We start from the raw sequence: 12,792 nt of genomic DNA on the forward strand, positions 1-12,792 counted from the left end.
GTTTGGAGAACAGCTCCAAACGGTGCATCTGCTAGAAAGATTCATTGCAATCGACCAGTTCATCTAACCGCGCTCAGCTGCCAGCCCTCAGCTGTCTTTCTCCAGGCTGTAAAATCCATTTCAGCCACACTTAGGTTATTGTCCGAGCACGGACTAGAAGGTGAGCCAGAGGGAGGGCCAGAGAGGAGAAAGACTGGCTTTGCATGTAAGTATCTGTTAAACCTGAGACTAACCTCCCCAGCTTGCCTCCCACAAGTGGGGAGGAGGTGCAACAGCCACACATGAAGCCTAGAAGGTCCAGGGGCAAGGAGGGAAGAGCACCATCCTGCCTAACCTGGGCCAAGCTCGGCCCAGCCTCTCACCTCGGCCTGGCGCAGCAGGTCTTGCAGTGCTGCCAAGTTCTGCTCCGCTGGCTGGACCTGCTTAATTTTCATCTCGATATCACGCAGCATGGAGAGGTAAGAGATCAACTTCTCATCATGCTCCAGACACATCTTCTTGCTGAACATGATCTACAGAATCAAACAGCAAAACAAAACTTCAGATTTAGGCTGAAGGGAAAACAGAAGGTTATATGTACTTTTGAAGAAAACTCTTAACATTTATTTTCAGGGACTTTCCACTTGCTAGCCTATCTACAAGATTTACTACAGGAAAAATAAAACACATGGCTCTTTTTTCCAGCATAAGCTTATAAATGATCAACAGATCCATGGTGTTGCAGTAAAAGCACAAAAACCAGTCCTACTTATTAGTCATTTGTAAGTAATGCTCTAGTAAAAAGAAGCCACAACTAAAGCTTGAATGTTTTTGGTCATACATCACTGAATTGTTTGCCAAATCCTTTTCAGCTGATACTGTAACACCAAGCCCCAAGCACTCACTCCTCATGTTCCAGCTATCCTCTGTGCTGAGGACCTCAGACAGATTTAACATCAAATACACACAAACAGCTAATTTAAAAAAATGTTGAAATAGCAAAAAGCAACAGCTTACCTTGGCTGGTCTCATGGATTCCCTTGAGGTTTCCAGCAGTTCCCCCTCAGCTATCACAGGTAAGAGCAAGCTGGACTGCCGGGATCTTTCCTGGTGCGTTTGTTCTTGGGATTTACAGGGGAGAGAGGAACCCGCGTGACCTGGGCTGAACTCTGCCACTCGCTCTTCTGGTGTCTTTTCAGCAAGTTCAAGGATTACAGAGGTTTCCTGAACTTCCCTGGGTTCCTCTCTGATAATTAATTCTTCTAGCTTTTTGCCTGCTGCAGGGGTTGTAGTGGACACCTGACTGGTGGTTTCCACTTTCTTATTTTCCTGGGATGTCCCCACCTCCAGTTTAAATACCACAGAGGAATCCTGACCATTTCTGATGTCATCTACAATTACTTCTTGGGATTCCTCTCTTTCTGGGGGAACAGGGTGATCCCCTATAAGTCTCTCTTTAATTTTCTCAGAAATTGGCTTCTCTTCCTTTTCAGAAACTTTCTCTCTGCTGGTTTCCATTTTCTTTTGCTTGGCTGCATCTTTTGGCAATCCATCTGTAATTTTCTTGGTAGTGGTTTCACGTTTTTGTTCTGAGGTGCTTGAGATGAGCTCCTCCGTCTTCTTTGGTGTCTTTTTGGAAACTGGAATAAGAAGGGGCTGTTTTTCCATGGAAGATTTCTCCAGCTGAGTGCTTTCTCCTGGGATACTAGTCTGCTTCGCCTTCTTTTTCTTGGTTTTCTGTTTTTTGGTAGGTTTTAGATCAATTTCACTTGATTTTTCCAGAACAACTAGACCTTCTGCATCCAATCTCAGGGTATCTTCTTCAGCGTCTTTGACACTTCTCTCATCTGCAAGCTTGTCTTCTGCAGGTTTCTTACAGATTGCAATCTTGGAGGATTCTTCAGACTTTGTAGGAACTCCCTCCTCTTCCTTTCCTCCACCCACAGACACCGATTCCTTCGGCACTGCCTCAGTTACCTTCCCTGCCTGATCCCAGCTGCCCATTCCCTCACCTTGTTCAGAAGCCACAGCTGCACCTTCTTGTTCTGCCACAACTCCCGCTGCACTGACAACTCCTCTCTTTGTTTCCTTGCTGTCCTCAACACTTTGAGGCATCTTCTTGTCAAAAAATGACTGCTTTTTCTCTGACCCCAATTCCTCCTTTTTCTTTGTCTCCTGAGCTACTTCTGCTTGCTTCAATTCCTTCCCCCCAGCTTCCTTCACATAGGAGCTGCTTTTTCCTATCCCTTTTTCCGCAGCCTTTACCATGACTGTCTCTGAAGAGAGAGATGTTGTACCTAACACTAAGGGGTCTTCTGGAGTCAGCTCCACCTTTCCTTGGAGCTGATGAACTATACCATCCTCTAAAGTTTCCTGTGGAAGCAGTTTTGGTCTCCCTACTCTTGTTATACTTGGTGTCACCGGTGATCTGTCAGAAGCAGTGCCGCCAGCCATGTCATAGCTCATTGCTTCAGATCCAGCTCTGTGCTCAGCAACATCAGACTTCTTAGAGGGACTAGCATAGAGGACCAAATCTTCCTCTTTTGGAGATGGTTTTTCCAATTTTTCAGGCAAAAGGTAGGATTTATCTTCTTTGTGGACTTCAGAACCATATTTGTCTTTGGATATTGGAGTATCTTGAATGCTGGCAGCTAATTTTTGGCTAACCAGTCCTTTTTCAACAGCTTCCTTTAAACTCAATCTTTTCCCACTCTCACCATCAACAATTCCTCCAGTTATCATCTGGTTGGACGCGATGAGTTTGGCCATTTCCTCATCCAGCAGCCCTTGCTCCAAAGCAGACTTCAGGGAGAGTCTCTTACTGACGGTACCTTCCACAAACCCACCGCTGTCTGCTTGAGCCTGCAGTAATCGCAGGGTGGGCACAAGGTCTGCTTTTCCCAGTTTTATTGCTTCAGCACATGCGAGCTTGTTCCCCGACACTTCATCCTTGATTGCTCTGAAGGGATGAACCTCCAAATATCTCTGACCAGATTCAATGTCAATTTTACATTTCTTTATGAATTCTGAGTAGGGAACTATCATGCAGTTCTCAGGATCTACAATTCCCTGTTTTATTTCTGAAGATGACATGGCTTTCTCCGTAAGATGTTCAGGTAACAATCCCTCCTTGACTGCCTGGGAGAGTGTCAGTCTCTGGCCAGAAGCAGGATCAAAAATACTTCCACTCCCAGCTTGGATTTCTTGCACTTTCCTCTGGAAGTCTGGACTGATGAGCCCTAACGATACTGCCTGGGGCAAGGACAACTTTTCCTGTGTTTCTGGATGAACATACTCATGCAGACACACGCTTTCTGCCTTTGCGAGTTCGTCACACAAATCTTGATCAATCAAACCATGCTTCATTGCATCATTTACTGAAAGCCTCATTCCAGACACGTGATGAATGATTCCTCCATCAGCAATCTGCTTGGTCAAGAGCTGAAATGCTTTCTCCTTTTTGAGGAGCCCTTTTTCAACAGACTGTGCAACAGTCAAAGGCTGCTTGGTTTTGGGATCCATAATTCCACTGGTTTCAGCCTGTAAGCCAATGAGCTTCTGTCTAGTCGCCTCATCAGTGCCTTTCCCTTTAGAAGCCTTCTCCAGTTTGACCAGCTCGTTCTGACTGGATGGCTCTATGAGGCCAAGATTTGAAGCCAAAGTGACTGAGATTTTTTTGCCACGTTTCAAGTCAACAATCCCCCCAGTAACCACTTGCCCTTCCAAGATCCTCATTGCTGTTTCCCTGTCCAGAAGGCCAACTGCAGCAGCATCCTTCACAGAATAGACAAAGTTATTACCTGGGTCAAGAACACCACTTATTGCTTTGTCAGACGCAAGCACCTTCTGGAGAAGCGTCTCATCCATCAGACCTTCTTCAATGACTTCCTCGGTGGTTAGCGACTCACATGTATGTGGGTCGAAGAAGCCACTGAACATCTGCATTTTCTCCATTAGCTTCACAGCTGTGTGACTGGGCACCGCTCCACAGGCTATTGCTTCATTTAGAAGAAGAGTCTTGCCAGTCTGCTCATGGATTATACCACCACCTTGGAGCTGCGTTAACAGCATTTTTAAGGTGTCGTCCTCTTCCTGCTCTGCAGGGGCTGTCAGGGACATTTCATAAACACTCCCATCACCTGATACTTCTTTCCTCTCTCTTTCTTCCACTTCCAACACACTTTCAATTTTTTCAGTATGCCTCTTTCTTTGCTCTACCTCTCCAGTTTTAGGGAGCACAACCTCCTCTCTTCCCAATGTGCCGTTCTCAATCGGTTCGCCATTTAGCAAATAAATCTCTCTAACATCTCCTGCCTCTAATTCCGGTTCCTCCACTTCCTGAAAGCTCTCTGCCATGATTTCCAGTCTTTCTCTGCTTTCTGAAATATCCATTGATATGCGGCTTTCGCTCTTCGCAACACCTGCATCAGTTTCAGATGCCCTCATTTGATCTCTGATACTTTCCATTCCATCTACCATAGTAGGCCTGGACTCTTCTTCTGTCTCAGTCATCATTCCCTTTGTTTCTCTGAATTCACTACTAGGACGCTCTAGCATCAATAATTCTACCTGATTTTTGTCCTTGGTTGCAGAAACTATTTGCTGTCTTCCAAATTCAGCATCATTTTCACCTTTCACGGTAGCCTGTTGAGTATAAAGCTGCTCTTGCTCCTCCACAAGCAGGATACTTTCTGCATCCTCTAACAGGAGGCTTCCAGGTTCCACCATTATCTCCCCATTCTCCAAAGCAGTTCTGGGTGGCAGGTCCTTTTCACTTTGTCCTTTTGAAGGAGCAAACTGAAACTCAAGCTGCTGCAAAGCCAAATCATGGTGAGGCTCTTTTTCAAGAGCTGCACTCTCCTCTGTCTCCTCAAAGCCTTCACTCCCTTCCAACATGTGGGCACGGGATCCATTTTCTTGGGCTTGGATGAGGGCTTTAGTGAGACTATTCAACTCCCCATCTACTAAGAGCAGCTTCTGGCCATCATGGATGTTGATATAGCTGTGGGTCATCAAGTGGAACATCAGTCTTTCGTTGTCACTCCTTAGCAGAGGGTCACTTTGCTCCTCCTGACCTGTGGGACTCCTTCTAGAACTCTGGCTCTGCTTGCTTCTGCTTGGAGAACCAGCTAGCTGCACACTGGGCATGACATCAGGTATGACTGTTGACTTCAGCTTCTTGGCCACCTCTCTCTCCAAGATGCCGTGTTCGACTGCTTTCTTCCAGGATAACACTTCAGTGGTTTCAGGTATGAAGACAGCCTTAATGAATTGCCTCTTGTTGAGAATCTTGTAAACCAACTCTGTAGTCAGGATTCCTTGCTCTAAAGCATCTGCAACGGGGACAATCTCCCCTGTCTCTGGCCACAGGAGCCCCATGAAGGACCAAAAGGATTCCAGGATCACTAGTGCAATCCTTGGTCCTACCAACTCTTTCCTTACAGCTTCATCAATCGTCAGTCTCTCTCCTGTGACTGTATCAATGATGCCACCTGTCTGAAGCTGCCGGATAAGAAGTGCGCATGCCATATCCTGGTCAATTAAATTATGTCTCACAGCCTCATCCACAGTCAGTCTGTGCCCTGTCCTGGGGTCAACAATGCCGCCAGCAAAGAGCTGGGCTTCCAGCAACCTCACTATTACCTCCCTGTCTATCAGCCCTTCCTGGACAGCACGGAAGATGCTGACTTTTCTGCCCGATTTCAAGCTCACCATCCCACCCGCCAGCTGCTTGACTGGGAGCAGCCTCAGTCCAGTCTCTTGCTGGATGATACATCGATGCATGAGTTCTGGCAGACTGATTTTCTCAGCAGTGTTGGGGTCAATCAAATTCTTGCCACACTCCAGGTGAGACAACAGTCTGGAATACAGCTGGGGAGTAAGGAGCTTTTCTTGGATGGCTGTCTCCATGCTGATTCTGCCCTGAGGTCCTTTAAAGCCCCCCGTGACAAGGTCAACTTCCAGAATCTTTAGCCCAGTGGTTTCGCTAATCCTCCCCTCTTCTACCGCAGCTGCGACAGGTAGGAGCTGCTTCCCTTCACATCTGACTTCATCCACCCGGTGAAGGGCATCCTTCAACTCCTGCAGCACCTGGAATGTCCTGAGATCGATGATGTTTCTTGCCAGACTTTTCTCCAAGGAGAGTTTCTCATTGGTCTCTGGAACAACTAAGTCAGATGTGATGACCTGGGCCTCTAAGAGGACAAGGCCAGTGTCCTGGTCTATAAGACCTTTCTGCATGGCACCAAAGACAGGGAATATTTCCACTGTGCCAAGATCGATCACTCCCGCCACTGCTTCGCTGCCCTAAAACAGAAAGAGAAGGAAAAAAATCAAATCAGAATTGAGCATTCCCAGAAATCAGACTGCATGAGGTCCCGGGAGGTCTCAGTTTCCAAAATAAGTTAAAAGAACAAAACCCCAAACAAGCTAGAGAGTGAGTCCCAAAGTGTTTGAAATGCAACTCCAAAGGCATCACAGCCCGCAAACTGGTGCATTTGCTAGCTTGCACATTGTCAGCGTGTTTTAATGCTCATCTAGTCCATCATCCAGGGCAGCACCAAGACGCTTCCGACATCCACCAACAGTAACGCAGCAAAGCGGCAAGCAGCAAAACCCAGAAGTGCTCCTAATGTACCACGGAGAAACAGAGAAAAGGACACCGACAACACACCAAAGCCGTTCAACAACTCAGTTTAAAAAAATAAAGACAACACGAATCCCATTTTGTACTAACAGAGGAAGAAAGAAAAGAATTCCACTTCTAGGACCTTCTCCCAGTGCAGTTTCCACCCTGACTCCTGCCATGCTCAACAAGTGCACTTCCCGAAGCAGATCTCCAATGCCAGAAATCCAGGAACACAACAGACTCCCATGCCATGGATCAGCTCCCAGCAACGACAGACCAGCCATGCGTTAGGGCACGAAAGCTGCCTCTGACATGCAAGGCAGCTCCCAGGGCACATTCACCGGCAACTGCTTTGCCCTGCTCTAGTACCTAGAAGTAGCCGTGCTCTTTAGATAAGGCAAGCGAGGAAGTATAGGAAGGTGTAGGTCCCAGAGCAGAGACAGTGACAGACTGGGAACAGACCACACTCGGTATTTCTGTAGGGGCTTTTCTCTTGCTGGTATCCACACAGGAAGGTAATAATTAAAATAACAACAAAAGAGTAACAGCACTTCTGACATTTCGACTTCTCCCATTCCCCACTGATTAGGCATAAAGTGGGCCCAAACACTACAGGATTTCCCTGGAGATAGGGAAAACGGAGGAAGGAATCTGGACCGTAGAATTAATTCCTTTTGCATCCTCAAAATGCTCAGATCTCTTTCACGGTGGGTCTAATAGGACAGTCAGGGGTGCTCTGTAGGGGCTGTGCAGCTTGGTTATGGCACACGAGAACGCAGCTTCCACCACACAGCTTTGCAATTCCCCTAAACACATAAATACTGTGGAGACAGGGTGAGCCGGCTGGAAAAAACCAAGCTCTCCAGCATCACTGCCAGGCTCAGACATGCATGTTCTGATATGAACAAGCTGTAGAAAGACAGAGGAGAGGAGGCGAAAAGAAAGATAAAAAAAGAAGATAGAAGGGGAGAGGGGTAAAAGGCTTTTACTTACCCGAGTTGCAGGGTGTGCCTTGAGCAGTTAAAGACAGAGCCTTATGGAGCAGTTCAGCCGTATCACACACAGTGTAAAGCTTGGTGTTAGCGTCCAGCATGCGACTGTTTTGTTTGCAAAAAGAACCCCACACACAGGTCGTCCTCTTTTCACTTTTGTGTGTTTTGTTTGTTTAAATCCCGGAGGGTTAGTTAAACTTGTAAGCAAGGATGTCAGTTAATCTTAAAAACAGTTGACATGAAACACAAACTGTACAGGGACACATCATGCTCAATTTAGCGCGTTCTGCAGTTCTGCTTGGCACTTTTTTGTTTTAATTTTGTAACCTCTCTCCGACAGTTGGATGTTTCCAGCAAGCAAATGTTAAGAGTTCTTCATGCTCCCTCTACAATGAAGCAACTGGACCACACAGCAGCCACAAGAAGACTCTCCTACGCTGGCCGAGGATCTACAAAGCAGCCCCAGGGCTTGCTCTCACTCTACTTTTCCTGGGCTTCGTGGAGAGCATGCATGAAAAATGGCCCCTGTTCTAACCCGGGCCCCAAAATGCCCTTACGCTGCACGAATGCAACCGAAGCCCTGGAGAAGGCTTTTGTATGAAAGTTATTTTCCTGCCCAGGAGGGAGGAAGAGGGAAAGGGAAAAGCATCCTTTCCCCCGGCAGGCTTCTTTAGCTTCTCTTCGGCAGCAGTGGAAGGAGCATCAGAGCTGTGAGGGTTTAGCTGAGGAGGCCGCCGACGCTCGGGTCGGTTTGCTCATTGGGGCCATGTCATCACAGATTTTCTGCTGCCAGCAAGAGTGCTAAAGGGACTTGTGATAGAGTTTACTGAATGGAGACATCTGACACATATTATTAAATCCAATTCTAAGAGATGCTGTATTTTTAAGTGAAAGCTAGACATGCAAATTTCAAATAAATGTCATCCTCTCCCCTTGATTTGCTAGAACAGGGCTTCATTCTCTGACACAACAGCCAAAATCTGTGTCACGTGTTCACATCTGAGTAGGCCATTGCTTCAGAGTACAGGGAGCCAGCAAGCAAACACACAAATATATCCATTGACACATGTATATACACTTATATAACACATACACATATATCTGTGAATGACTGAAGACAGCTAGCACCAATAACAGAGGCAATAAGGATGCACTTTGGGTCCTTCCTATCCAAAACACGAGTGGAACAAGAAATGGAGACTGACAGGAGCACTGTTGGATGCGAATGGGGAACAGCCAGGGGTCCAGCTACTAGTCAGTGAAGGTCCCCCAGGTTAGCTGAGGGCCTGCTGAGATAATGCAGTTGCCTTCCACTTGGAGAGCAACCTCATTCAGCCACATCTTAAATCTCTCACCAGACCACTGCCATTTACACGTGCAGAGGTTAAAGAGATGGCACAGGCAAACGGCCTTCTGCAGAAACCCACCTTCATGTGTCTTCTACAACATGCAGGCCTGTGTGATCGAGCTCTTTTCCTTCAAACTATTGAAAAGGCATTACTTGGAGGAGATCGATTTGCCAAGGGTGCAATTTTCAGGACAGAAGCCCATTTACATCTTTACCCCCGATACAAAAAAAGCCAGCTCTTTCGCACAGGTCATTGCAAAGGAGGCTCACTCTCAGTGACCCAGAAGCAGCAGGTAAACGGCTTCTGCTTGGCCTCCAGTGACCACCCCAGCCCGGACCCCGTGGCATGATGCACGGGACAGGACAGCAGGGAGGGCGATCACGTGCAATTAGGAAAGGCGACTGGCTGTGAGTGGCTGGTGGCCATGAGATACAACCAAGCAAAGCCTCTTTCACACCCTGAGGAGTAACCTGTGGCTGCGTTGCTCCCAGAGCGCGCAGGGAACAGTACCTTGTGCTCCGTCTCCTGAGCCAGCTGGCTTTGGAGCTGCTGGAGCTGCTCGGTAGAATCGCTGCAGAGCGCCTGGTAGGTCTCCTTCAGAGCGCCGATCTGAGCGGAAATCTGTTCCTTCTCCTGATGGGAAAGCCTGCAAGGTGAATGGGAAATCTCTTAGGGAAACTATGCAAAACATCTCCCAGCTCCACAGATTTAACATGTTCTTCTCATGAAGGAAAAAGCCAGAACATGATGAGTCCCCTCTTCCCACGGCTCTGCTTTGCACCCAGCTCAGCTACAAACAGTGAGGTTAATTGCACTCATCTGCATTATAATGATCAAATCCATAAACATGAGGGGTTGGATCACTAGTGGAGTGGGTTAAATTTGGCCCCACAAGATAAACAGGTTCATCCTTCTTATCTACTATCGCAGATGAGAAAAACAGCCACTTTCATGTGCAACTAGTCACTATTTTCAATGGGAATCAGGCACTGGATTCCCAGGTCCCCAGTCCACCAGTGTTTAATTCAAGGTAGTTTTCCTGTGCCATACTCACTTGTGGCTATGTTTTGCCAGGAAGATTTGGGAAGTTTTGATGGCCTCAGAGACCTGCTCCTTCTTTGCAGCCAGCTCCTCATTCAGAGCCTGTTAAGAACAAGAAAGAAGCTAAATTCAGCTGAGGAAAAAGAACAGAAGTTAAAGAAACTCCCTCACGATTGCCCCCACATAGCACTTCATAGAAAGCATCAGGGCTTTTGACCATTAGAGTTCTAGGGAAGCTCATCTGGAAACAGTAGAATAATACAGTTTTGTGGAATGATACAAAGAGGCCAGGGTACATGTAACATGCATGAATCAGAGCTGGACAGGGCAGGGCCTTGATTTACCTGCTGCTCCGAGATTGATTTCTCAATGTCTCCCAGCTCCCTGCTCTTGGCAGCAGCCGTCCTGCCTTGCACGCTCTGCCTCAAACCGGAGACCCAGCCCAGCAGCTCCTTCACCTTGTCCACATGCTCCTGCTTCTCTTCCTCCACTACTTTCTGCAAACAGAGGAGGGAGGAAGACAATCACGTCAAATGCAGCCAGGATTTCCAAAGGCTCTTGGGAGCAGGACCTGAAATATGCTCTAAATGCGGAGCCGAAAAGTGGGAGGCAGGTGTTAAAGGTGGAGCATCTTTGGGAGATGCTGGGAAACAAGCCTGGATGTTTTGAATAGAGGTCAGACTCCTACCTCCTCTTCCTCCAACCGCCGGAGCGCATCGCTGATGTACTTCACGTGCTGTGTCGTTAACGTGACCAGAGCTGTATAGCGAGTCCGCAAATCCATGAACTGCGAGGGGAAACAGGGGGAAACAGAGTGCATCAGCCGTAACCAGCTGACCTGGAGCTACGTACTTTACAGTACAGGACACGGCTACATCATCTCTCACTTGGAAAGATCCCCAGGCACCTCGCAGACCCAGTACAGCGTCAATGAAATGCAGCAACTCCGAGGGGAGGGTGGTGGCCACACACGGCATGCTGCACGACACCGGAGCGGGGGGGAATTCCCGTCACGGACACTGGGGCGGGGGCTCAGCTCTTACAGAAAAGGGCCACTGGGATCTGATATCCACACGGAGCAGACAGGACCTCGGTTTCTAAAGGTCTCATCTCAAAGACGCACACACAGGAATGCTGCATGGCGCTCTGTGTATTTACCTGGGGAGGCTGACGGGCTGAGCCGACCCCGCTGGGATTGAACCAGAGGTTCCCAGGAGTCCAGGTATTTCATACCTGGTGCTTAGAGCACTAAGCCATCCTCTCTGGCTATTGGAAAAAACAGCGAGGGTGCAAACTTTATTTATATAAAAGCGTTTAGCAGAAAGGAGCTCATTTCACAGAGAGGCTGCTCATCGGTTTGCTCAGAGAGAAGAACCCCCCCCGCAACTCCTCCTGGCAAGGCCGGGAGGCGAAGCCTCCTACCTCCTGCGTGATAGCATCCGAGGAAGAAAGCATGCGCCGGCGCTTCATGGGGGACTTCTGCTGCGATTCAACAAACGCCCTGTACGTCATGAGCTGCAACTCATAATCCTGGAAATGAAACCAAGGATGCGGAGAAAGATTTTGTTATTTCTTTAATGCTGGCTCACTCTTTGCACACAGAGCCAGATCTCTGCTGCTCACACCAGGGAAGCTAAGAGGATGCAAGATGGGAACCGCTCCGGGCTGTTTCTGCCCGGCCAGCCTCACCCCCGGTTGAGGAAGCAGACCGTACCTTGACAGCAGCTGAGTATTGCTGAGAGAATTTCTGACACTGGTCCAGTTTGGCTTGATTTTTCTCAATTTCTGCAGCCAAAGCCTTCGACAAAATTCAAAACAAAACTGGTTACCAGGATGGCTGCCACAGGGCAAGTGGGCTGAATTTCAGTTCCCACCCCTTGCCTCAAACTAAGAAGGGTTTCTCCACTTCCCAGACACTCCGCAGCTCAGACCCGCAGCCTCTTCCCCACTGCGTTTCACCGTGTGGAATAGTTTCTACGCTAACTTATCTAAGTTTCTCACAAAGTTTCTCCGCATCCCTAACGCGGTTGTCCTCCCAACTCTCACGATGGTGCGAGGTGCCGTTGGGACCTCACTGGGAGCAAGCGACTAAATCATTCACCCAGGGCCTCAGCCGCACCAGGAGCCTGCCGCAGGGTCAGATGCAAGTCGAGATCTCCCATTCCCCACGCTACAGCTTCAAATGCAAACCGCCCTCCCCAGCCCAGCGGGCTCGCCAGAAGCTCCCGCAGCACTGCAGGTGCCCAGGCAGCTGTTGACGGCTGCAGATTTTGGCTACTGCTCTCCTGGGAGGCACGTGAGCTGCTTCACAGCAGATGAGCGGCTGTGTACAATCCTGCCCTTCCACAAGGCACTGCCGGCCTTGAAGCATTGATGTGTTCAAGCTCACAAAGATTTTAGTGAAAGAAAAGCAGCGACATATTCGCTGCAGCGACCGCCTAGACGTCACAAGGCCCCGTCTTACGGTTTGCTGGCTCAGCTGCTCTGACAGCACCCTGCTGTCTTCCGCTTGCCCTGGTTTCATCAGCTCCTGCTGCGTGGTGATCTCCTCGATCCACTGGATTAGGGCGCTGTGGCACTGGCGGTAATCACTGAGCACCTCCTGGATGCTTTCCAGCTCTGTATGGCTGAAAGCAGAACCACGATAAATAAGAAGAGAGTCAAACACCACCATAAGCTACTGGGATACGCTGGCCACCAGTGGGCATCACATCTGGAAAAATACTGCTGCTAACAAGCCTGACCCAAGCTCTTAACTGAGGCATGAAAGCAAACCCGTGAAAGGAGGAAGGGAGGATCTCAC

General features: G+C 48.4%; 1 protein-coding gene across 26 annotated transcripts in view; it reads right to left on the bottom strand.

The window, feature by feature from the left end:
- Positions 1-12,792, bottom strand: part of MACF1 (microtubule actin crosslinking factor 1) — a 138,849-nt gene that overhangs the window by 73,949 nt on the left and 52,108 nt on the right. For 21 of the 26 annotated variants that reach the window (XM_064525143.1, XM_064525132.1, XM_064525142.1 and 18 more), the window contains 9 exons: positions 12,454-12,616; positions 11,704-11,787; positions 11,412-11,519; positions 10,678-10,776; positions 10,334-10,486; positions 10,003-10,091; positions 9,459-9,594; positions 997-6,285; positions 363-512 (listed from right to left, as the gene is read on the bottom strand). In XM_064525143.1, coding sequence (XP_064381213.1) covers positions 363-512; positions 997-6,285; positions 9,459-9,594; positions 10,003-10,091; positions 10,334-10,486; positions 10,678-10,776; positions 11,412-11,519; positions 11,704-11,787; positions 12,454-12,616 — 6,271 coding nt within the window. The remainder of the gene's footprint in view (positions 1-362; positions 513-996; positions 6,286-9,458; positions 9,595-10,002; positions 10,092-10,333; positions 10,487-10,677; positions 10,777-11,411; positions 11,520-11,703; positions 11,788-12,453; positions 12,617-12,792) is intronic. The other 5 variants (XM_026098048.2, XM_064525138.1, XM_026098047.2 and 2 more) reach the window with 1 other exon arrangement.

Source organism: Dromaius novaehollandiae, chromosome 23, assembly GCF_036370855.1.
Source record: "Dromaius novaehollandiae isolate bDroNov1 chromosome 23, bDroNov1.hap1, whole genome shotgun sequence".
NCBI classification, from domain to species: Eukaryota; Metazoa; Chordata; class Aves; order Casuariiformes; family Dromaiidae; genus Dromaius; species Dromaius novaehollandiae.